Source organism: Xenopus tropicalis, chromosome 1 (genome assembly GCF_000004195.4).
Source record: "Xenopus tropicalis strain Nigerian chromosome 1, UCB_Xtro_10.0, whole genome shotgun sequence".
NCBI classification, from domain to species: Eukaryota; Metazoa; Chordata; class Amphibia; order Anura; family Pipidae; genus Xenopus; species Xenopus tropicalis.
The window spans coordinates 143,996,521-144,019,114 of record NC_030677.2 but is presented as its reverse complement, the minus strand read 5'-3'; the positions used below and the strand labels follow the sequence as shown (position 1 = coordinate 144,019,114).

The 22,594-nt window shown below is 38.3% G+C and overlaps 1 protein-coding gene across 4 annotated transcripts in view; it reads right to left on the bottom strand.

The window, feature by feature from the left end:
• Positions 1–22,594, bottom strand: part of smtn (smoothelin) — an 81,433-nt gene that overhangs the window by 16,934 nt on the left and 41,905 nt on the right. For 2 of the 4 annotated variants that reach the window (XM_018091390.2, XM_018091387.2), the window contains exons 6-11: positions 19,855–19,957; positions 17,459–17,805; positions 16,909–16,972; positions 9,217–9,960; positions 7,245–7,402; positions 165–311 (exon numbers count right to left, since the gene is read on the bottom strand). In XM_018091390.2, coding sequence (XP_017946879.2) covers positions 165–311; positions 7,245–7,402; positions 9,217–9,960; positions 16,909–16,972; positions 17,459–17,805; positions 19,855–19,957 — 1,563 coding nt within the window. 4 annotated transcript variants of the gene reach the window in all.

The following is a 22,594-nucleotide window of genomic DNA, read 5'->3' as shown; positions in this document are numbered from 1 at the left end:
TGGGAGCGTTCGAGGGCGTTCGTGGATTAGTAAATATGCCCCCAAGTGTAAACAGACAAGGGGAAGGAGGTCCTTGCCCTGTAGTGCTTGCAATCTAAGTAATATTTTGTGGCACTGGGGGGGAAAAAAAAAGCATCCCCAGCACAAGCGTCTGCCTCTCTCACCTCGCCGATGTCTCCTCCACATGTTGAATCCGACAGGGGAGCTTCAGCAGGGACACTGCTCACTGCACTGCCCTCTTCACCTGAGCATTGCTGTCTGTCCTGGTCCCTTTCCTCCATTTGATGATCACTCCTTAATCGCTTCTTCTCCTTAAAGTCCAGATAAAAAATACTGATGGCTAAATCCTAGAAAGCCTTCCAGCACCAAAAAATTAACAGTTAAAAAAAAAAATTGCTGTACTTCAAATCCCAGGAGTAGCAAAGTGGGACCTTCGCTTTTGGATGTCTGAACACACAGTGGTGCAGCCCCTGTGGTTACTTACAGTACTCCCTCAGTTCCTCTGATAATTTAGGGTTAGGAATAGAAGCAGGTTTATATGAACCGATTCCAAAGAGGAGGTAGCAGTTCTTAGAAATAAAGGTTTCATAGAGAGCAGTACCTCACTGCTATAAATAGCTGAACACAAGGAGCCATCAGTAAAATGCTATTGTTTCAATAGATGGAACAAGAGCATATAGTTCACTTGCAATCATATAAATGGTTGACACACACTCCTGCTAGGGATATTTTCTGTTATGCATTTCAAGTTCTAGGAATAGACACAAGAAAAGAACAGTACAGCTGAGTCATATTTTAGCACTAATCCTAGTCAAGGAGTTGTGTTTCCTAGGCCTACCGTGGTAGAAATAAGATTGGTCTGATGTAAAGGGCAACTCAGGGGTGGAGGAATATTAAGTCCATACTAATACAGTACTCAAGAAAAAAAATCAAGCAGTAAGAAATAACTAAGCACTGAGTGTAACTCCAGCTTTGGATAACTCAGTCATTAGTAACTTTCCATTTCCATTTCAAACACCAGCAGCTGGGCTACGAGAGTTCTACAAAAGTGCAGACAGAGAAACTTGGCCACCTCACACTAACATAAAATCTAGACCAGAGAGGACTGTGTGCTTCAGCCATGTGGCAGTGTGGTCTCTGTAACTGCAAGCCCTTCACACAACACCAGAAGGCGAAAATGTAAGTCGCCGGTGGGATGGCACAATCGGCGAAATTGCCTTGAGATGCAACTTCGTCGATTTGCCGAAATCGCCTGCGCAGCGTGTGCCATCCCACCGGCGACTTACATTTTTGCCGGTGGGATGGTAGTTCCGGGAGATTAGTCACCCGTGACAAGGGAGATTAGTCGCCCGCGGCAAAACTCCCTGTTCGCGGGCGACTAATCTCCCCGAGTTGCCTACCCCTGCCATCCCACCGGCGAGATGGCAGACGCGGCAGGGCGATTTCAGGAAATCGCCGAAAAAGACTCGCCGCCGCGTCTGGGAGTTTTGCCGCGGGCGACTAATCTCCCCGTGTGCCAGAGCCCTAAAGCGGCAAGTCTCGGTTCCCTCAAGAGACCTGTTAAGCTTATTAGTTACAATTGTATTTCAGTGCAGGGGGGGATTTTTAACTTTTTATCTCTGCCAAAAGCCCACTTTTTTTAATTAAATGTGAGAAACATTTGTATCTAAGTGCAGGTGAAGCTCGTAAACATTTCTGGGCTCTCTGCCAAAAGCTACTTTTCAATTAAATTTGTATCTTTTTTTAGCTTCAGTTCATGTATGTATATCTTTATTTATAAAGCGCTACTTATGTACGCAGCGCTGTACAGTAGAATTCATTAATACAGACAGGGGGGACAGATTAAAGGGAAACGAGGGACATTTCAGTAAGAATCGGGGACTGTAGGTTGAGGGACTGTCCCTCAAAAATCGGGACAATTGGGAGCTATGCTTTTCTAATAAGAGAAAAAGTGGACACTTGACACATCCGCAGGATGAAATTAAAAATAGTTTTAGGGAGCCAAATTAGCAACCTCCTAATTGAATGTGTCTCTCATATACAAAAAAGGAGAATTACAACAAATCAGCACTGAATTGAATCATATTATGCTTAAAGGAGAACTAAACCTTAAAAATGAATATGGCTAAAAATGATATATTTTATATACTGAACTGCCTAAAGTTTCAGCATATCAGTAGCAGCAATGATCCAGATCTTTACAGTTGTCACAGAATGCAATGCAAAGTATAGGGGTCACTACAAAACCTCAAACAGCTCATATAAGCTGATGCTACAGAGCTGATTATTACATTTTGTTGCTAGTTGCTACCTGCTATGCAGTAATTATCTGTATTAATTACTAATCAGCCTTATATTGTGACATTTACATTCTATTCATACAGTATATTGTGCGTTTGTCCCAAAGCTCAGTAACTGACAGTAACAGGGAATCAGCAGAAAAGAAGATGGGGAGCTACAGGGGCATCTTTGGAGGCACAAATCTTTACTGTTAAAGGGCTGTGGTTGCCTTGGGCTTTAGTTAGGCTTTTGCTGTCCTTTTAAATAATAGGCTTGCACCCAGGGCCACGCAGAAATCAAATCCAAACTCTAAAATCACATCACTATAGAAGACCATTTATTTGGAGAAGATTTGGGATGTCAGAATAAAAAAAAAAATAAAAAAAAAAATTATTTGGTGGATCCCTATTAAGTAATATGTATTTATATAGAGCTATTCCTGCTATGAAACAGGAGACAAGTCATGGACTGATTAAGAGCAGCTAATTTTTCTCTTGGCACAAGACGTTATTTGTTCATTATTTGTCCTCTCTTTAAATATGTCCTCTAAATTGTAACCACTGTAAACAATGAAATGTGGTGATAGAAAAGTTAATTTGCTGAGAGGTGGGTTGGTCTGAATAACTACCAATTGTCTTTACAGTAAAAGAAAAAATACATTTTTGCATTTGTGCACAAAAATAATGTGCAATGTCTAGTAGAGTAGTTTTGGTGGAAAATATTTAATGTTTTAAAGTGTTTGTCACTCTTGTGATTGAACAGTAAGTATAATCAAGGACTTCTTCTGTTCTTTCACAAAGCAGCAGTTCACTAATGATTGGTTCAAATGGGCGCAAGGTTGCCCAGTGTGGCCCTATCTTATAAGGTATGCTATTTAGCCAAAAGTATCCACACCTCTGCTTGTCTTAAATATCATTCCAAAACCAAGGGTATTTGCAGCTAAAAAAGACTTAAAGTAAAGCCCACCAACAATATTCAAAAATTTTGTGCACATTTAGCCACAAGGCATTAGTTAAGTTGGGCATTAGAACGGATGCACAGTCTGCACTAAAAATCATCCCACAGGTGTAAAATGAAACAGGGTTTGTCATACTCCTCCAGCATGAATGCACATATAGATTTTCACAACGTAGCTTGTTTATAAAAACAACTGAAAATCAGAATTTATTAACTTGAGAGGTTATGTAGAAGGCTAAATCTGGTGGCAGAGTTGGATTATTAATCTAGTGCAGGTTCTACATGAAAAAAAAAAAGTTTGTCTCAGTCTAGAGTAGCTACCAACTAGCTATTCAGGTCCATTATTCTAGCCATATTGGGGCAGTCAAGTCTGAATATAATTTGCCCTATTGCATGACATTGGCTTTTATGTGTGTATGGATTATTATGCTAAATCGTGACAGGAAGTGTGACTTTGAATAGCTCTGCTTTGTTGAACTTTTGAGGATGTGCAGTGTTTAACTATAACAGTGAAATAAATCTTACAGTTGTTTGTTCAGCTGAGTTTATTGCAAAAAATAAACAAATAAATGCCAAAACCTATGCTAGGCACAGTAATACTTCACAGTACAGGCTGCTTTTAGCTATTTACACCTACACTGATAACAGTTTGCTTGATTAGGCATGCTTCTGGTAATAGTATTAATACCAATAGTTTCAAACTCTAACTTAGTAAATCATCCTCCAAGCCTTTCTAGAAATGTTATGTGAACCTGCCACAACAGGGAAAGGAGTACTTATCTGGAAAACAAATATCCAAAAAGCCCCCAATTCTATCTTATATTATTTCCTTTTTTGTCTATTATAATACAATAGTAGCTTATACTTGATCCTAACAAAGCTGCAAGTATCCATATTGGTGGCAAAACCACCCTGTTGGGTTTATTTCACGTTTAACAGTTTTTAGCTCATTTAAGGTATGGGGATTCAAATTACAAAAAAAAACCCTTAGTCTGAAAACTCCTGGCCCCATGCATACCCTGCAGCTCTCAATGTAATATACCATTTTAATAACGTTTTGGTTTTTTTTTCCCAGAAGAACAAGGACATCCTGTGAGATTAGATCTACTGGTAAATGACTTTTGTATGATCACCTTGTAAATTATATATCAAGAGACATCTCCTGCCAGAGTAAACCCTTAAAAGGTAGGGAAACAAATGGAATGAATCTTCCTGTCCCTTGCATTTATAAGTTGGTTTAGGCATTAGATAATAACACTAGAAGTTCTATTGTGGCCTCAGGCACAGCAAATGGATGCTTTCACTGTCTGGCTAGGAAGTAATAGGTAGACAAGGCAGGATGCCAGAAACAATGATTTACAGATTTTATTTCAACCCTTCAAATAGCTCCTTTGTCTCTACTTTTTGACTGAAGCAGGCAAAGGACCCTAAGTAACACTGAGTAAACACATTGTGATGAAAAGTTTATATGCTTGGGCATTATTATACAGGGGCTGCCACTCCTATATAAATATCAGTTTTAACTTTTACAAATTCTTCATTTCATACAAAAAAAAAAATAGAAGCAAATTTTAATTTGTTTAAGAATTCAGTTGCCTGCGTCATAATGAATTATAATTTTAAGGTGAACTACAACTTTAATATTAGCAAATCTACAAAAAATATATAGTGTAAAATTTTTGCACAATGTTAATCATGCAATGATAAACTTAGTTTGAGCAACCGGTGTTAAAATTGTGCTAGGGAGGTCAGATCAATTATAAATTCGGGACACCTCTAAATAAAGCATGTTGTGGGGCTGCAATGATTGAATTTACATTTAATTGCAATTAGTGCAGCCCTTCATGCAGAAGGACAGTTACACGAATACACAAAAACAGTAATTCAATAATAAAGTGCAAATTTGAGTACAAACACCTGCACCTTTGTCACTCAATCACCCCGCAACCTAGAAGAAGCCACTATTGGTAAAATGCATAGGTGTGGACTCACGTAGTAAAGAGGAGGGTACAACGTTCTAGAACTGATCCGCCATGAGGCAACGCTGGTTTCTTTGTGGATTCAATTTTAGAAATCTGAAAAGAACCGTTTTCCCCAGCTTTTGGGAGTAAAGAAAATATTTTGGTTTGGACTTCTTTTTTGCCGACCTTAATATTATCCCTGAAGTGTTAATGTCTTTTATTAAGGAAAATAAGCTTGCTATTTGTGCACATTTTTTGTGTATTTGTTTTTGTTACACTGAAAAATTTCTTATATACAAATGGAAACAAACTGCAATGCTTAGTCATAGGCACTGTAAAAACAAGCTGAAAAATCTAAAAAAATATATTAGTTACTTTATCCCCCCTTGTGTATTTCCTCCCTGCAAAATTCAGTAGCATATGTAGATACTGTTAAACACTAATTCGCATGTGGCATTTTTATGCTGCATTATTACAAGTTCCAAAATGGCTTAAAAAGGCATGAGAATTACTATAGAAAACACTAATGCATGCACGCACATTTTACATGCTATCTGCTAACACCATGCCCTTTTACACAACCAGGAACATATATAACTGGATTAATTATTAATTAATTATCATATAGACTGTAAGCTCTACGGGGCAGGGACCTCCTTCATCTTGTGTTTCTGACTCTTATTGCAACTGCACCTTGTATTGATTGTATTTATTGTTGTACTTTGTATTTATCCATTATCTTTTGTATTTATCCATTATCTTTAACCCCGTCTGTATTAATGAATTCTACTGTACAGCGCTGCGTACATAAGTAGCGCTTTATAAATAAAGATATACATACATACAATTATCTATTAAAATGAATGAATACACCTATATTGCTGGTACATGTGGTGTAAAGACAGCATATTTAAAGATAAAATTACACAAATTATGTGGCGTAATTATGTAACATTATAATGGAATGGTCTTTGTTTAAGTTCTGCATTCATTGTACAAGTCCTGTTATCCAGAATGCTGGGGACCTGGGTTTTTTTTATTCCGTAATCTTTAAGTGTAATACCCAATAGGAGTATCTTGCTTCTAATAAGAATTCATAATATCTCAGTTGGGATCAAGTACAAGCTACTGTTTTATAATACAGGTATGGGACCCGTTATTCAGAATGCTCAGGACCTGGGATTTTCCAGATAAGGGGTCTTTCCATAATTCGGATCTCTTACCTTAAGTAAAAAAAAAAAAATATTTAAACAGTATTTAAACCCAATAGGATTGTTTTGGCTCCAATAAGGATTAATTATATCTTAGATGGGATCAAGTACAAGGTACTATTTTATTATTACATAGAAAAAATGTGAATTATTTGATTAAAATGGATTCTATGGGAGATATCCTTTCCGTAATTCGGAAATTTCTGGATAATGGGTTCCAGATAAGGGGTCCGATACCTGTACACAGAAAAGGGAAATCTTTATATATATTATATATTGCAACAGTTTGTTGTTGATGAACACATTATTTTTTGCTAACATATGAATATAATTTTGTTTTAAAAAATGCTGTGTGGCACAGCCCTGGGCCTGTGGATAAACAAAGGCAATAAATCAGCTGATCCACTAGCTTACACTGACTCCTGTGTTGGCACCAAAAGGCATTGTGTTGGCCTTGGTGCAAACATGTAAAGCAGATTTTAGAGTGAAAATGCATACTTATGTGTTTCTGTGCTGATATCCACTCCATACATCTGCACTAAGGCATACATCTGCACTAACGGGGGGAAACCCATTATCCAAAAAGCTTCTTATTCCAGGAAGGCCATATTTAATTTTTACATAAATGTTTTTACATTAATGTTTACATAAATAATAAATTCTATAAATAAATAGAATTCTATAAATTCTATACCTGTATACCTTAAAATACTGTACCTACTTTATTAAATGCCTGACATAACGTAATGCAGATGTCAGTTCTTAAAAAGTATTTCTAGCCGTTTTTCCTTAGGGATGGCCAGTGCTCATGCAAGCAAACATAAAAGATTAATACCTTGATGACATTACTGCTGGAAGTGATCCCACTTTGTGTGGTGGTCCTGGTCTCAGTCCTTATGCTCCTTGTAGTGATCCCGCTGCTGGCTCCATCATTGCTTGTGCTAAAGCCACTGTTAATTCTAAAAGGTGAACTTGTGAGTCCCAACATCAACTCTGGAAAAGAAATTCAAGTTACAGACGGAGTAAGAAACTGATCATGAGCAAAAATAATCCCAAAATGGGGCAAACAGTTGCTCATTACATGACAACACAATGGTTTATCCCAGGTCTGTCAGATGCAGGGCAGCATCCAGCCCTCCAAGGAATTTCAATTACACCATTCTGATAAGGAGCTTGGAAATGTTGTATATCAATTTCAATCAGTTTCAGAAATGTGTAACAAATCAATCATATCCATATATGTGGAAAAGTATGTTATTTACTATACCATCTAGATCAGACTTAGGAGCTAAGTTCCACAATATCAGTTTCCGTATGATTGGCTAAGATGACACAAGGCATTACTAAATTTGACAATTATATTCAGAATTTCTTAGAATTTAATTTACGTTAACAAAGTCAGAGAATCCTCAAGAAACCAGCAACTGGCTAAGGTTGTTGGGAACTGTAGTTCACAATGTGTAGAGGGCCTAGAAACATTTCTGCCATGCGTGACAATATATATTATGTTTGGCTGTACAAAACAGTCTGCACACATTCAAAACAAATAGTTAACCACAGCACCATTATTAACTACTTTTACTTTAAACTGATCATTGTAATGTACTAGTTGCAGCAAGAGAGTTAACAGAGGCAGTGATGTCTCTTCATTAACTGCACTATGTATTGAGACATTTGTGTTAAAAGCCAGGACATCCCCATAATAAGTCTTGTGTTTATTTCCATGACTTCATGGGACTTCAGCATGTGATGTAATGGAGCCAGGTGATTGGCAGGTTAATTGAAGACACTGCACAGGATCAGGATTGCTCATGGCCCTGGGCTACCGATTCCTGGCAGATTTACTTACTACAAAAACAAAAAGATCCACAGGGAATATCATATTCTAGTTAGTGAATGCACATATAATAATCATGGGTGATAAAAATCCCCCAGGGACCTTGAAGCCTATCGATAGGGGAATATAGCTGAAACAGATTTTACACTGCGGTTTGCTGCAGTAGTAGGCTATGGGTTTGTGTCTCAGGGGAGAACAAATTGTAGATAAAATCATTGGAAGCAGATTGTATCTCCCCCGAGTACACACTCTCTGATGCCATTAAACTCTAGGTTAGTACTACCAAGTAAGGCATTTTACAGCACTGTGAACTAAACTTTAAGATGAGAATATTTATCAAGTTATGCATAAAGTGGAGGCAGAAACAGCATGCGTAATCCCATTGCTTTAAATCCCTTACTGCATGTGTGGTGCTTGAAACTGAAAAGGAATAAAGATTTAAGCCAACTTAAAACACTGTACACTAAAGGGCCACATGTGTTGAAGAACTAAAATAACTGTTTACATTAAAATTAGTGAGTTAGCCTGGTAACCAAAACATTTCACAAAGAATGTCACTTAATAAAATAAGTTAATGCAACAATCTCGCACAAGCTATAACCTGGTTTCTTGCTGTTACTAAACATGTCAGCAACCCCTTGTCTTTTCTTGAAGTTGAGGCTTGTATCTCTCATCTATCTTATTGAGTTTTTCCTATAGATTATTCAGAATACCAATGGCACCAGAACATGATATTAAAGAGAGTCAGAGGTCAGAGTTCAGTGTGGCAAAATGGTAAAAGGATGTATACGTTCTGCATCACAGCATCCTCTCATTTTGCAGTCTCCTAATGCGGTCGCTTTTATACAAACTTGTAACAACATTAAAAGATTAGAAGGGCAAGCAAACTAAAAAAAAAAAAAAAAAAAGTAAATTGATAAAAATACCCCCAAAATTATTTCTTTGGCAATGAAAGTAGCCATTCCTTTACCTGCTCGTTGGTTTCCAGGCTGACCCACCACCCGACTACTAGTAGTCTGATTTCTCCCATCCTTAATTTCAATGGTAAGCAGTGTCTTCATGTCAGTGTCCTCTGTCTCTTCTCGAGTGCCTTTGGTGGATTTGCAGAGATGTGTGGAGGATTGTAGGCTGCCTGGTCCCTCTGTATTGGCTCCATCTGAGTTTTCATCTATCCTCCCCCTTTCTGTCATGGGTAGAGGAACTTTCAATTGGTTTTCTTGGCTCCTCCCACTATTCTGCTTGAGGATGAAGGAACCTTGGCTTTGTGGAAGTCCTCTATTCACTTCCCTCGAGGATGTGCAGGGTCCTGTAGAGCTGAGAGATGAGGATCCTTTTAAGGACGTGCTCCTGGAATTGTTTAACTCAGGTATGAAAGGAGATTTAAATGACTGTATTTTGTTAGTGCTCTGTGTCCCAGCTGTAGGAATTCCATCTAACCTGCGGGTACAGGGCCCTGAAACTGTACGTGTGACTTCTTGCTTAGTGACAAATCTAGCATTTTGTGCAGCTTTCTGATTATTTTCTTGTCCAACAGATAATAGGGAATGCTGCTGCAGTACATGTGCTCCTCTGACTGGGGCTCTCTCAGCACGCATGCTTCCAAAACGGAAACCCAAGGCAGGGGTTGTTACACTAGAGGACTCTTCAGAAAACTTCTTTACTCTGTCTCTGACTGAGTAAGCTCTTCTAAATGGAGGCATGGAGGTCTGGTCATCTATAATACAAAAAAAGGCAGGCATAATTAACAAAATACTGAGAACAAAATATATATTAAACAAGTGAGAAAAGAAATGTGGGGGGTGTAAGGATGTGACAAAGAAAGGCAGAATAATGAGTTTTGTGCTAGGTGTACACATTAAGTATGAAACACCAGAAGATAGCAAAAGGTTGGGACTGTGGAAGGAGAGGGACAGTGTGAGTAAGCAATAAATAGAGAATTGTCAGGTAAAATTAAATTAACAAACTTAGTACATTTCTTTAAAAATCTATTACTCCCCTCCACCCTGAAGAAAAGCATTATTTTGGTAGTAGACTAGTGCAGATCTAAAATAACTACTAATGGAGGGCTGTTGACCAAGAGTAAAACTACAAAACCAATATAAGTGAATGAAAAGCTCTGTCACTGTCTATGCACCACTGCAGAGAAAATAGCTATATACTTTCAGCAGTTACTGAGTGGCCCTTTTTTCCTAGAATTTTGTCCAATTCTTTACTGTCAAAAATAGCAGTGTATATGTGGCCATACACAGGTAAATTTATGGGTCTTCTTGCTGGTCAAACATCATGCATATTGGCCATATGCATGGCTGGCCCATTATAGCTATGCATTTTTATGTGGGGGATGATTATTTATACTGATAATATTGCTTAATCCTGCTATAAGATGGTAACTGGGGCATCGTTAATCACATTTACCATACTAGGTGACCAACTCTAGTGCAACTGCCTCAAATGAATAGTACACTTATAGATGATATTATGCTGAATGCTTGGGACCAGTGCCGGGGCCAAGCCAACCAGCACCACCACACGCAGCCCCCCCCCCCCTCCCCCGGGTGTGCGCATGTGCAAACGAGTGCACGATGCGGGCGCACATAGGGGGACCGGGTCCGGAACGAGAGGTATGCCAAAAGAGGTACCTGTCGGCACCCCTCCACCGTTGCCTTTTCTGCCTATCCCTAGTTCCAGAAAGATTTAAATAAAAAGCTGCACTAGGAAAAGAACTGTGCTAAACTGGGAAAAGTGAAAAGAAGTTCATTAAAAGGGCACTAATCAAAGTAAAAAAAAAAAAGACAGTGGAAAGAAATGTTAAAAGAACAAGGTAGAAGGAAGGTTCTCCCAAAATTTTGGAAAAAACCCCATTTGAATGAGACTGAGTTACTTTCCAAGATCTGAACTGAGCATGCATTTCATCTTGGGGAAGCATGTTTACATTGCGTGCCTTGCTTCCTGGACAAGACGTTGTACATATTGCCAAGAAACAGCAGCAAGAAGCAGTCACAGAGATGAATGCTGACAGAAAAACATTACAAATGCACAAGTCCCATATTGTAACTTTCTAGAGCTGTATAAATGTTCTTTATAATTACCTTGACAAGGCCCAGCACAGATTTGTACCTGGATTTTGACAGTGTGCAGTATGAAACACTGCATGATCATGACTGTACAGAGGTGAGAGTCCAGTGTGCATATACACAAGAGCAGTTCTTTTTTAGGGTCACATCCTTCCTCTGCACAAACTTAGTGCTGGGTGCGGCAGATAGAACAATACACTGGGGGGAATTCCCTCAGGGTCTCTGTCTTTTCACTGATGTGCTTTAAGCTCTCCTATCCTTTCCGACTATTCTACCGCTGTAATGCTTGCCAGAAAACAGAAGGAAGACCAAGGAATTCTATAGCTGAGGAAAAGTTTGAAGACAGCTTCTGTAGGGTATTATTATTATTATAAGGCAGGGGGTCCCTAAAACCTTTCCTACTCCTGAGCCACAATCAAATGTAAAGAGACTTGGGGAGCAACAAGCATCATAAAAGTTTGTGGAGGTGCCAAATAAGGGGTAGGACTGGCTATTTGGTAGCCTCTATGCACACTATCAGCTTACAGGGGGCTTTATTTGATAGTAAATCTTGTTTTTATTCAACCTAAACATGCCACCAAGTCAGAAATTCAAAAATAACTACATGGTTTGGGGACACTGAGAGCAACATCCAAGAGGCTGGTGAGCAACCTGTTGCTCACGAGCCACTGGTTGGGGATCACTGTTATAAGGTATGCAAAGATTTAACATTGCTCCAGTGCCAGACACACACAGCTTGTTTTAGTGACTTGCTTTTATAGCTTTGTGGGAAAAATGAAACTTCAATTCTACTGAGCTCTGTATTTAGAAATGCATACTATAGTTCTACTACACCATTAGCTGCAACTCTGTACCTTGCAGGTATCACACCACTACACTATTAACTAACTTCAAAATTATTATTTTGCCTTCTTGCACCCAGTATAGGGAGGGCATATAAAAGGCTTTATATTGCTAATAACAAAGTTAAGCAGGTATCGTCTATTTTTGTTTGCTCTCTCCCTGGTTCTGACAACCACTCTATTATCTGACACAACACTGGGCTCAAGATATTCTGTCAAAAGTATTATTACATTAGACCAATATGACCAAAACATGGTCACTATAACCCAATAGTGCCAATGGAAATCTACTGGATTTCTGCGGATTACAAGCCAAGGGAAAGCATTGCAATTTTTGAGCATCATACATTAACAGGAGGGCATTGGTGGCAAATAAGTAGTAACCATAGCATCTGTATTGTAGAGTTAGATATACTACTGTATGTTTTATTTAAAGGACTATTTGCTACAAAGTTGCCCTTCAGTATGAGCAGAGAACATTGTAACATTCTTACTGGCTACAAGTTGGTTCTAACCATGCATGCTTTAAATCTGTGGAGATGTAGTGGGAAGTCATTGGTACAATTACTGTAAAGTTCAAAATAAGATAATTTTCAGTGAAGGCAGAGAAGAACTGCCAAATGTGTTGAAGAAGAGTAAGCATTTACTTTAGCTATGGTGGGATAACAAATTAAAACATCCAGGGTATAAGAGTATAAAGGCCGGTCTTCAGACCTCTGGGTAAACCACAGTTGCTCAGTGATTAGCACTGTTTTTATTGCAGCACCGAGTTTGAGTTTAATCATGGCACTCTATTAAAGGAGACATAGGATACACAAAAAAACTCTAATCTTAATATATGGTGCTGGTTTCGGTTGTGAGAGCCAAAGACTGTTCACTTGCGCAGGGAAGATGTCGGCCAGGTACGCTGCTGTGCTAATTTTTAAGCCAATAATTTCTGTGTACATACAGAAGTGCAAGACTGTAGACACAGCACTTTCATACAGATAACTTCTAAAACAACTTCTAAAACAATTCCTTATATTTTATAGCTGGGATTAATTAGCTCTTCTCTTAAAACAAAAATAATGTTGATTTAAGTAAATGTGTTTCTAATATTCTCTATATTCAATCATGTAAGTTATTTGTATTCTTTTTGTGTATTACTGATGCCTTGTTTAAATTTAATGAACAACAAAAAATTTGATTCTACACCAAGCCTCTGTGTCTGAATAAAACACAAGCATGGAATTACTTGTTGAAGTGCCGCCATCTCCATCCCTGCTCCCAGTTATCTCTTGCACACCTTGGCTGTGATTTTCCAGACTTGAACACAATTTTTAATAACAACTTACATTTAGCGAGGTCACACATGCATTAATATTTAGGGAAAGTAGCATACTTATATCTAGGTTAGCATTTTTTGGTTTTCTCTACAATCTTTTTTGCATTTAGCTTAATTTACAATACAGTAAGGCTAAGGCTAATGCCACACATAGCGCATGGCATATATTTTCAGCTTGCCGAGAATACGCTACATACACGTCGTGTGGCATTAGCCTAACTTTCATGAGAAGAGGTCCTGATTTTCCAGCTGATCTGGCAACTTATTCTATAAGTGCTACGGAGGTTTATTTTGCTTTTGTGCAATTTAGCACTCACGGAATGATAAACTGTTTTCAAATCAATTCCCCATGAAAGTGAAAAGTTAGCAAAAAAAGATAAAATGCAGCAAATGTTAGATAATACATTAACCCATTATTGTTTTTTCCCCTTATCAGAGAAAAAAAAAACCTCATAACCTTTGAGGTTGCTGGGAGTTGTAGTATAACAATAGTTAAAAGCTATGTTATATGCCAAAGGCATTTCTTTCTGCTCAGTTATTAAAGGGTTGAACCTTATCTCTATGTACTTTTTGTGCAATTCCTCCTTATAATGTAAAACAATGGAACAAAAAAAAAAAAAAAAAAAGCAGCAAATGAAGTTAAGATACTAACAGGAGGCACACGCAGATCAGGTACTAAGTGGAACTATTGTACCCAATGGAACGGTGTAACCAAAATGCTGGGAGCAACAAGTGAGATGATGTTTCATAAGGTGCAGTACTATAGACCTGTGTTCTGTACCTCTCACTGCCCCAGGCTCTTGTTTAGACAGAGCTCTGCCTGTGTTTCCATGAAAGGAATAGCACTGGATGCTCCCCACTTTTGCATATTTTATCCCAATAAGGCTGGGAGATCAGCACTTGTTTAGCTTTTCCCTCCCCCTCCTGCCCACAGTTTTAGCTTCACTCTTACATTTGGGTGAAAAGTTCACTTTCTGCTGAACTTGTATTGGGTTTGAACGTGAGAATCTAAAAACACTTTGCTCACTGAATGTATAATGTACTCACTGCAGTGGGCATTTTCTTAAAAAAGGGAAGATTGGATCATAGTACATTAGGATCACTGCTATAACTAGGCAATCTAGGGCCATAATTACAAATATGGGATTAATGTAAGAAATGTAAAGTAGTAATTCTACATTATGTAAAAATAGCATCATTTTTTTAGTGAAATGTTCACAAACTACATTTGCTGGTTTATTGCCTCCATAATTTTTCCTGGGAAAATCCTCCACAACAAAAGTGTTGCTTCTAATGATAACATAACATGCCTGTTTGCTTTACTTACAGGTGATTATCATGGATCATGTCAAATTTCTTCTGCTAAATCAGCGTCACAGATAATTTACAATCATAAATTCGGTAACAAAGGCAACTGTCCCATAATAAATCCAAAATTTGATAGAAAGAGCTACATATACTTACAGTCCTGTGCATGTATGATTCTCATGTGTAACTTTGGACACCCATGTAAAATGCAACAGGGGAATTTATTGTCACCAGCAGTATATGGGAAGGAAGGGGGGGGGGGGGGGGGGTAACACCCACTTTTGTCAGTATCACACTTATCAGGACAAAATAAATATTTTACTTTCACTGACACCTACTAAAACTCGCCACACAGGAACAGTTTAGACAATGCCATATTATAGAGCAAATAGATTATATTGAATGTGGACAATATGCCGAAACAAACTTTGCACAGGAACAATGTGATATGGGGGGGGGGAGGGTCTGAAACAACAAATGTAGATTATGAATGCCAACCTGAGACCAGCCAGCTATTGTTTAATTATAAACTGCCAGAATCCCACCAAGCCTAGAAATTGTAGTTCAGCAACAGCTGTAGGGCCAGAGCTTGAACCTCCCTCATGAAACTAAAAATACCCAAACAATTTTTACCACATATTTCCTGTACAAGAGATTCTTTTTTGTTGGAATGGGTTTCTGCATGCATACGTTTAAATAAAAGCTTGAGAAATATCCTGGCTTACAAAATGTTTTTCACTTCAATAAATACAAATGCATCCACTGTCAAAACAGAGTTACCAGGAAACTTCCCATACAAAACAGCCTCATGCGAAGAGGCAAAAATGTACCCTATTTCTAAGTGTGCTTTTTTTTTTTTTTTAAAGGGATTTAAGGGAAAAGTGTGCTGCTGGGAAACAGCTGGCATGCAAGGGTGCTGCTTTCATTATACACATTACAAATGAACAACTCTATCAGCAGTCACAGAAAGAACATGTTGTGATTCTCTTGCTATCCAGGACGGTTTGCAGCTGCACTGACTAGTAAATGGAGGAGTCAATAAAAAATAAGTAAGCATGACTATACACTGTATGACTATATACTCTACTTTATATGCATTTAGTTATTTCTAATTGGCCCTGCTCCTTTCACTAGTTAGAACTTTAAACATACATATTAATATATAGCAGTTCTAATCTATTATCAGCCTATGGTTATATCATATAAATTATGAAGAAAAAAAATTATGAATGCAAATCACAAAGAACTTGCTTGTAAGTTATAGAATCAAAACAGCACAATTGTGTCACAGACTTAGCATTTTTGGTTTTCTCAACAATCTTTTTTGCATGTAGCTTAATTTGCAGCGCAGTAAGGCTAAGGGCTCTGGCACACGGGGGAGATTAGTCGCCCGCGATTTAACTCCCTGTTCGCGGGCGACTAATCTCCCCGAGTTGCCTACCCCTGCCATCCCACCGCCGAACATGTAAGTCGCCGGCGGGATGGCAGACGCGGCGGCGCGATTTCGCGCAAATCGCCGAAAAAGCCTCGCGAGTCTTTTTCGGCGATTTCCGCAAATCCTAGTCACTTGTGTGGCCATAGCTTTGTTTTGATAAATCCTCTGTTTTGAAAAAAAGCCAACTTAACGTTTACACACAAATTAGCAAAAGTGTGACTAAATTATATATATTTTTTTTCTTCAAAACTACTTGCTTTACACATTACATTTTTGATAACAAGCACACCTAGTTACTGGGCTCAGGCTAAACACTGGTATTTATTGCCCTATTAAGAGTACCTAGCATGCTGCCTTTAGCCACATAATTCAGTGTTTTGACCTAAAGATCAACAACATTTGCACACTGCTAACCCTGGGCAATAGAGTAATTCAGTCTGGCATAAAGTAAATTACACAGCACTCTGAGCTACAGCTTTTCAGCTGTAACATCACAACTTTAAATATCCTATGATAATTTGAAGTAGAAGTTAGATGCAGGAAGTTGTATAACAGTTGGAGGATATCTGGCTGCATCAAACCAGCACAGAGAACCTGCAGTTCTCCAGCTGTTGTCAAGGTAAAGAAGAGAAGCAACTGGTTGAATTTTGTAAAACAGTGATGAAATAAAACCCCTTACCTGGTTCAGAGCAGGACGCTGAGGTCACTCCCTCGGGAAAAGATTCCTTGTTATCAGCTCCCAGCTAGAACAAATAAAGCATGTTATGTCAACTAAACTGCATCTCTAAACTTAAATTTAACTCCTTTGCAGGACAAAAAGCAAGATGATCGATCAAAACATTGCAGAGAGCATGTCAGAAATGAAGGAACCAGAACACAATTGTTTCAATAAAAAGGTGTTGAACAATATGCTCAGTCTTGTCCCACTCTGCTTTGTGGAAAGCCCTTGCTTTTATAGTATCAGTTTAATCACAGCAGGGTGCTCTGTCAGCTATTAACTCTTCATTGTTAATGATTCTGCTTTCAAATGGCCCATGTATTAAACTACAAAGTGTTTCTGGTGACTAACATGCACTTAAATGTAGTATTGTTACTGCAGATTACATCTGCCCTGGGGGTATGATTGCATTCTTGGGATGTTAGCAGGCTTGAGAAAAAAAAAATGGTAGAACAGAGGAAAACTGGCAGCTGTGAGCTAAGGATACTAAAGGAATTATGTAAGAACATACCCTAGAGATGATGTGAGAATCAGCTCTGCCAGTCCATACTGGCAAAGGCTTTTGTTCTGACTTGACATTCTGTTTGTGGGAGGCCACATGCGTATTTGGTTGTTCCCTTGTCTCAGTACCACTGTCTTCTGCTGAAGGCTCCATAAACACCTCATTTCTGTTATTGTGGGGTTGTCCTTCGAACTCTGCACTTAAAGACAAGAGTTCTGTAGCTTGACAATGAGATGAACTGGATGGTTCTGATGAGAAAGACGTGAATGAAGAGGTGGATGAAGAAGAAGATGTTGAAGACGGCAATTGTTCTTTAGTAGGAACTTTGAGGCGCAGCAGCATATTAGATTCTATTTCTGTGGGACAAAAAAAATTAAATGTAACTTTCAGCATGCTAAAACTTTGTTTTGATCGGTAATATTAAACTGTACAATTGGCACTCACATACACCCCCTCACCTTTGCTAGGGAAAACAATTTTCCTCCAAAGGTAACCTTTTAATACATTTTTGTTCTCTGGGTCTGGTACTTAAAACAATGTTTTAGGATTCATTGGGTAGGTAGAATGTTAATTTTAAGTCCATAAATAAGACACCAGACACTACGATTTTTTTGTAGAGGAACAAGCCTGCAGCACATTCTTGAATGAATTCTTGAACAATCAGAATATCCAAGGCTATTGTGATACTAATATCTACAGTTAGTACTAGTGGTTGTATTTATAGTTTATGTATGTGAGTGTATAGATTGGTAGGTGTGGGTTAAGTGTGCTGGGTTTACTTGGATGGGTTGAACTTGATGGACACTGGTCTTTTTTCAACCCTATGTAACTAACTATGTAATTTAACTTGTAAAGCAACCATTTCCTGACCAGCCCCTACACAAATTAACCCAGCAAGCTGTTTTAACACTTCAGTACTAAGGTCATGTAAACCGACCATTTACTTAAAGCCACGAGCCACTTAGGAATGTTGCCATTAAAACTTTCATTGAGTCATTAGCACTGCGGGAAAATATATCTTTTTTTAATTTTATAAATATATCCAAAATAAAAGGGGCAGGTGGGAGGGATAAGCTGTCACAACCTGATGTCCGGTCTGCAAAGTCTTCAGGAGCTTTTGCCAGTTAATCCCCCAAGAAGCAGGGATTTATACCCCTGATAATCACCCTGTTAACCCGCACCTGAGCCCTGAACTAGCCACCTTACCTTGGACCCTAAACAAAGCCCCTGAACACCTGTACTATTAACCCTAGGCTGGCCATTCACTTCCCCATGTCTGCCCAGCCTTAATGTGCTGTGCCGTTCAGTTCTCCTCTAGGTTTTTAATCAGTTTTAACCAGCTTGCTGGGAACATTGTTTCAGGATTCAGAGCCAGGAGTGCAGAGAACATAAAAAGTCAGACATATATTTCTTTTAATAGCCATTATGTTTTTAAATACATTTAAAACCTCTGTATATTAGAAAATGACTTATACATTTTAATTTCCAATTTCAGGCGAAATGAGACTGGCTAGTTGGCAATATGTAACATTCCAGGTGTCTTACATCTGCTCTAAAAGCACAGAGGATTATATTAATGATACCATAATACAGATGCAGTACAAATTTTAGACACATTACCACATTAATTGGTCAGAAATAGAACAAAAATGCACATAAATAAAAATTAGATTTTTATTTGAGCTAAATAAAAAGTATCTGTATACAGTTAAAAAGTGCCTTCTGTATCAAGAGACAATAATAAGGAGGTTGTTGCATCCTAGAGGTTACTACAAACATGGTAGAATTTTCCCATGACAATGAGACCACTGGAGGGCATGGTTTCCCTAATGTCTTTGGATAAGATTTTTTCACTACAGTGATAAGATCTGCTTAAACTCATATGAATAAACATATTTATAAGAATAAAAAAAGCTTGCAGTACATGCTACCCAAGTCTATAATTTATCCCCTTTTATTAAATGAGAACCTTACATTAGTTTTACTTCTGCTCTGTTAAGATGGCTATACACAGGCTGACAAAAGCTGCCCTATGGGCAATGATTGGATCAGCCTAATTTGGCACAGTTCATGGCTGCCAAAATTGGGCAAAGATCCATTTGTCTGAAATCTCCAAGAGGTTGCCAAAGTGTATCACAAGCGTTACAATTTAAAAATAATAAAGTGTCTGGACCCATAAAGCAAGACTGGGATACTGGTATTGACAAACAGGGAGTTAAATGACTGCTGGACAAATGAAAAGCAAAAAAAAAATAATATCACATGCTTCAGACTATAACTGGGCCATACTGCACAAGTTTTTATTTTAATGCTAAGTATATTCCATTATGCCTGCACAATGAAGGATTGATCAGTATCTGTCATTAGAAGTTCAGGGCAGCAGGCACATGGTTTGCTGTCATCACCTTTGGATCCTGCTATGTGGCTGCCACCATTCTGTGCACTTCTCAGTTCATGAATCTGAGCTCTAATTTTCTGCCTTTCTTCTAGGTCTTCTCTCTCCTGTGCCTGAAATAAACACAGCAGTACATAAAGAGAATGTACAAAGTTAGTAACCTGACAAGCTGTGATGCAAGAACACAGTATTTAAAAAAAGGTAAGAAATGGTTTGAGTATTCAAATGTGCCTTTTTTTTTTTTTTTTTTTTAATATAAGATGTTCTGGTACAACTTTCAAATAAAACATAAGGAACAGCACATGTGGTGGCCATGGCAGTTGCTATATAGCAAATCATGGCCCTTTTTATTATTTAATAATTTTTTATTGAGAATTTTTCATTTTCTAAACATATACAGAAAGGAAGGTTAATTGTACATTTCCACTTATACTAGATTAATGTCACGGCATCTTTTGTCATTTTTGCATGTGGCTCATGAGTAAAAAAAAAAAAAGCTTGAGGATTCCTGGATAAGAATCTTAAAACTCATTTATATCAGCTAAAAAGGCATGGATGAGCTAATGGTAAAACTCTGGGTAAAAGAGAATTACTAATAAAATAAGTTTAATGGAGCTGCTTACTAGTTGTCAGTCTATAGCCCACAAGTTTAAAAAGAAGCAAACGTGCAGAAAATGCAGCTTACCAAGAAAGAAGTTTTATTTTAAACCTTGGTCAATTATATAACTGTCTGGGCTTTCTGTCTTCTATTGCACCATGATGTATTTGATTCATAGATTTACATAGAAGCAGAGATGCTTTATACACTTTACAATGTAGGCTAGTAGTGCCACAGATGGCATTTTCTCTACCAAGCTATATATATATTTTCACATTTTCAGACCGAATTCCGCCCCATGTGTGAACTGACTAAGTGTGCACTGACAGCACAGCATCCACCAAAGACAGGGTTGAAGGCAGAGGATTACACTGGTAAAGAACACAGTATGTGTGACAAAAGTCTTAAGGCAAATAAGTCCTGAAATACTGTCACAGTGAATTACTGATGTAAGAATGCGTGGTATTTAGGACAGGGAACAAATAAAAAAAAAATAAATGGGCATTATTCAAAATGCTAAGGTCGCCCTCTAGCTATACAATACCCCTTGGTCACCTCAGTGTCAAACTAAGCCAAGATAAGGTTTATTGCTGGGGTCAGTATTAGGGGAACAGCCATCACAAAGGATGTGATGGCACAAGATTCTGAATTTCACAGGAAATTACTCTTAATGATATCCTGTTAGGGCAGTGTGCGACTACACACACACACACACAATATTTAGGATGGTTATTTTAACAGGAATAGCTCCAATTAAAACTGGCAAATTGCAAGATGAGGTAAAACAAATACAAATGAAACAGCATAAATAAATGCAAATATGCAGGGTGAAATGTTCTGTGCACACAGTAGGTGAGGCATTAATACATTGTGTATGAGGCAAAAACAAGCCCACCTAAGCAAATACAGGGAACACTTATTTTCTTATATCCAAACACAATCATATTTATGTATATACTTGTGTAAGTACATTTACATATTTTGGCATGGAATGTATAAGCAGAACATTTGGGCCCTGGGGTTATGATGCAGCTTTTTGTTTAGCAGGTTTCTGGTTTGGAATTTCAACTACTATGTTGTTGCAAGGGTGCAAGATTATTATTATTATTATACACCCACACCAGCCCCTGCCCCAGTGGATCTTACAGTTAGTCAGATAGGTCCCTATTAAATTTATGCCCACTAAATGGACACAGGGAGAAACTGTGCTATCCTTGCACATAGTGCATTGGCTGGCATAAACTTAAGACAGCAATGCAAGGCAGCAGTACTAATCATCTGACACTGGCTTCCTATACCTGTAACCTACAGTGGAGGAAATAATTATTTGACCCCTCACTGATTTTGTAAGTTTGTCCAATGACAAAGAAATGAAAAGTCTCAGAACAGTATCATTTCAATGGTAGGTTTATTTTAACAGTGGCAGATAGCACATCAAAAGGAAAATCGAAAAAATAACTTTAAATAAAAGATAGCAACTGATTTGCATTTCATTGAGTGAAATAAGTTTTTGAACCCCTACCAACCATTAAGAGTTCTGGCTCCCACAGAGTGGTTAGACACTTCTACTCAATTAGTCAACCTCATTAAGGACACCTGTCTTAACTAGTCACCTGTATAAAAGACACCTGTCCACAGAATCAATCAATCAAGCAGACTCCAAACTCTCCAACATGGGAAAGACCAAAGAGCTGTCCAAGGATGTCAGAGACAAAATTGTAGACCTGCACATGGCTGGAATGGGCTACAGAACCATTAGCAAGAAGCTGGGAGAGAAGGTGACAACTGTTGGTGCGATTGTTCGAAAATGGAAGGAGCACAAAATGACCATCAATCGACCTCGCTCTGGGGCTCCACGCAAGATCTCACCTCGTGGGGTGTCAATGATTCTGAGAAAGGTGAAAAAGCATCCTAGAACTACACGGGAGGAGTTAGTTAATGACCTCAAATTAGCAGGGACCACAGTCACCAAGAAAACCATTGGAAACACATTACACCGCAATGGATTAAAATCCTGCAGGGCTCGCAAGGTCCCCCTGCTCAAGAAGGCACATGTGCAGGCCCGTCTGAAGTTTGCCAATGAACACCTGAATGATTCTGTGAGTGACTGGGAGAAGGTGCTGTGGTCTGATGAGACCAAAATAGAGCTCTT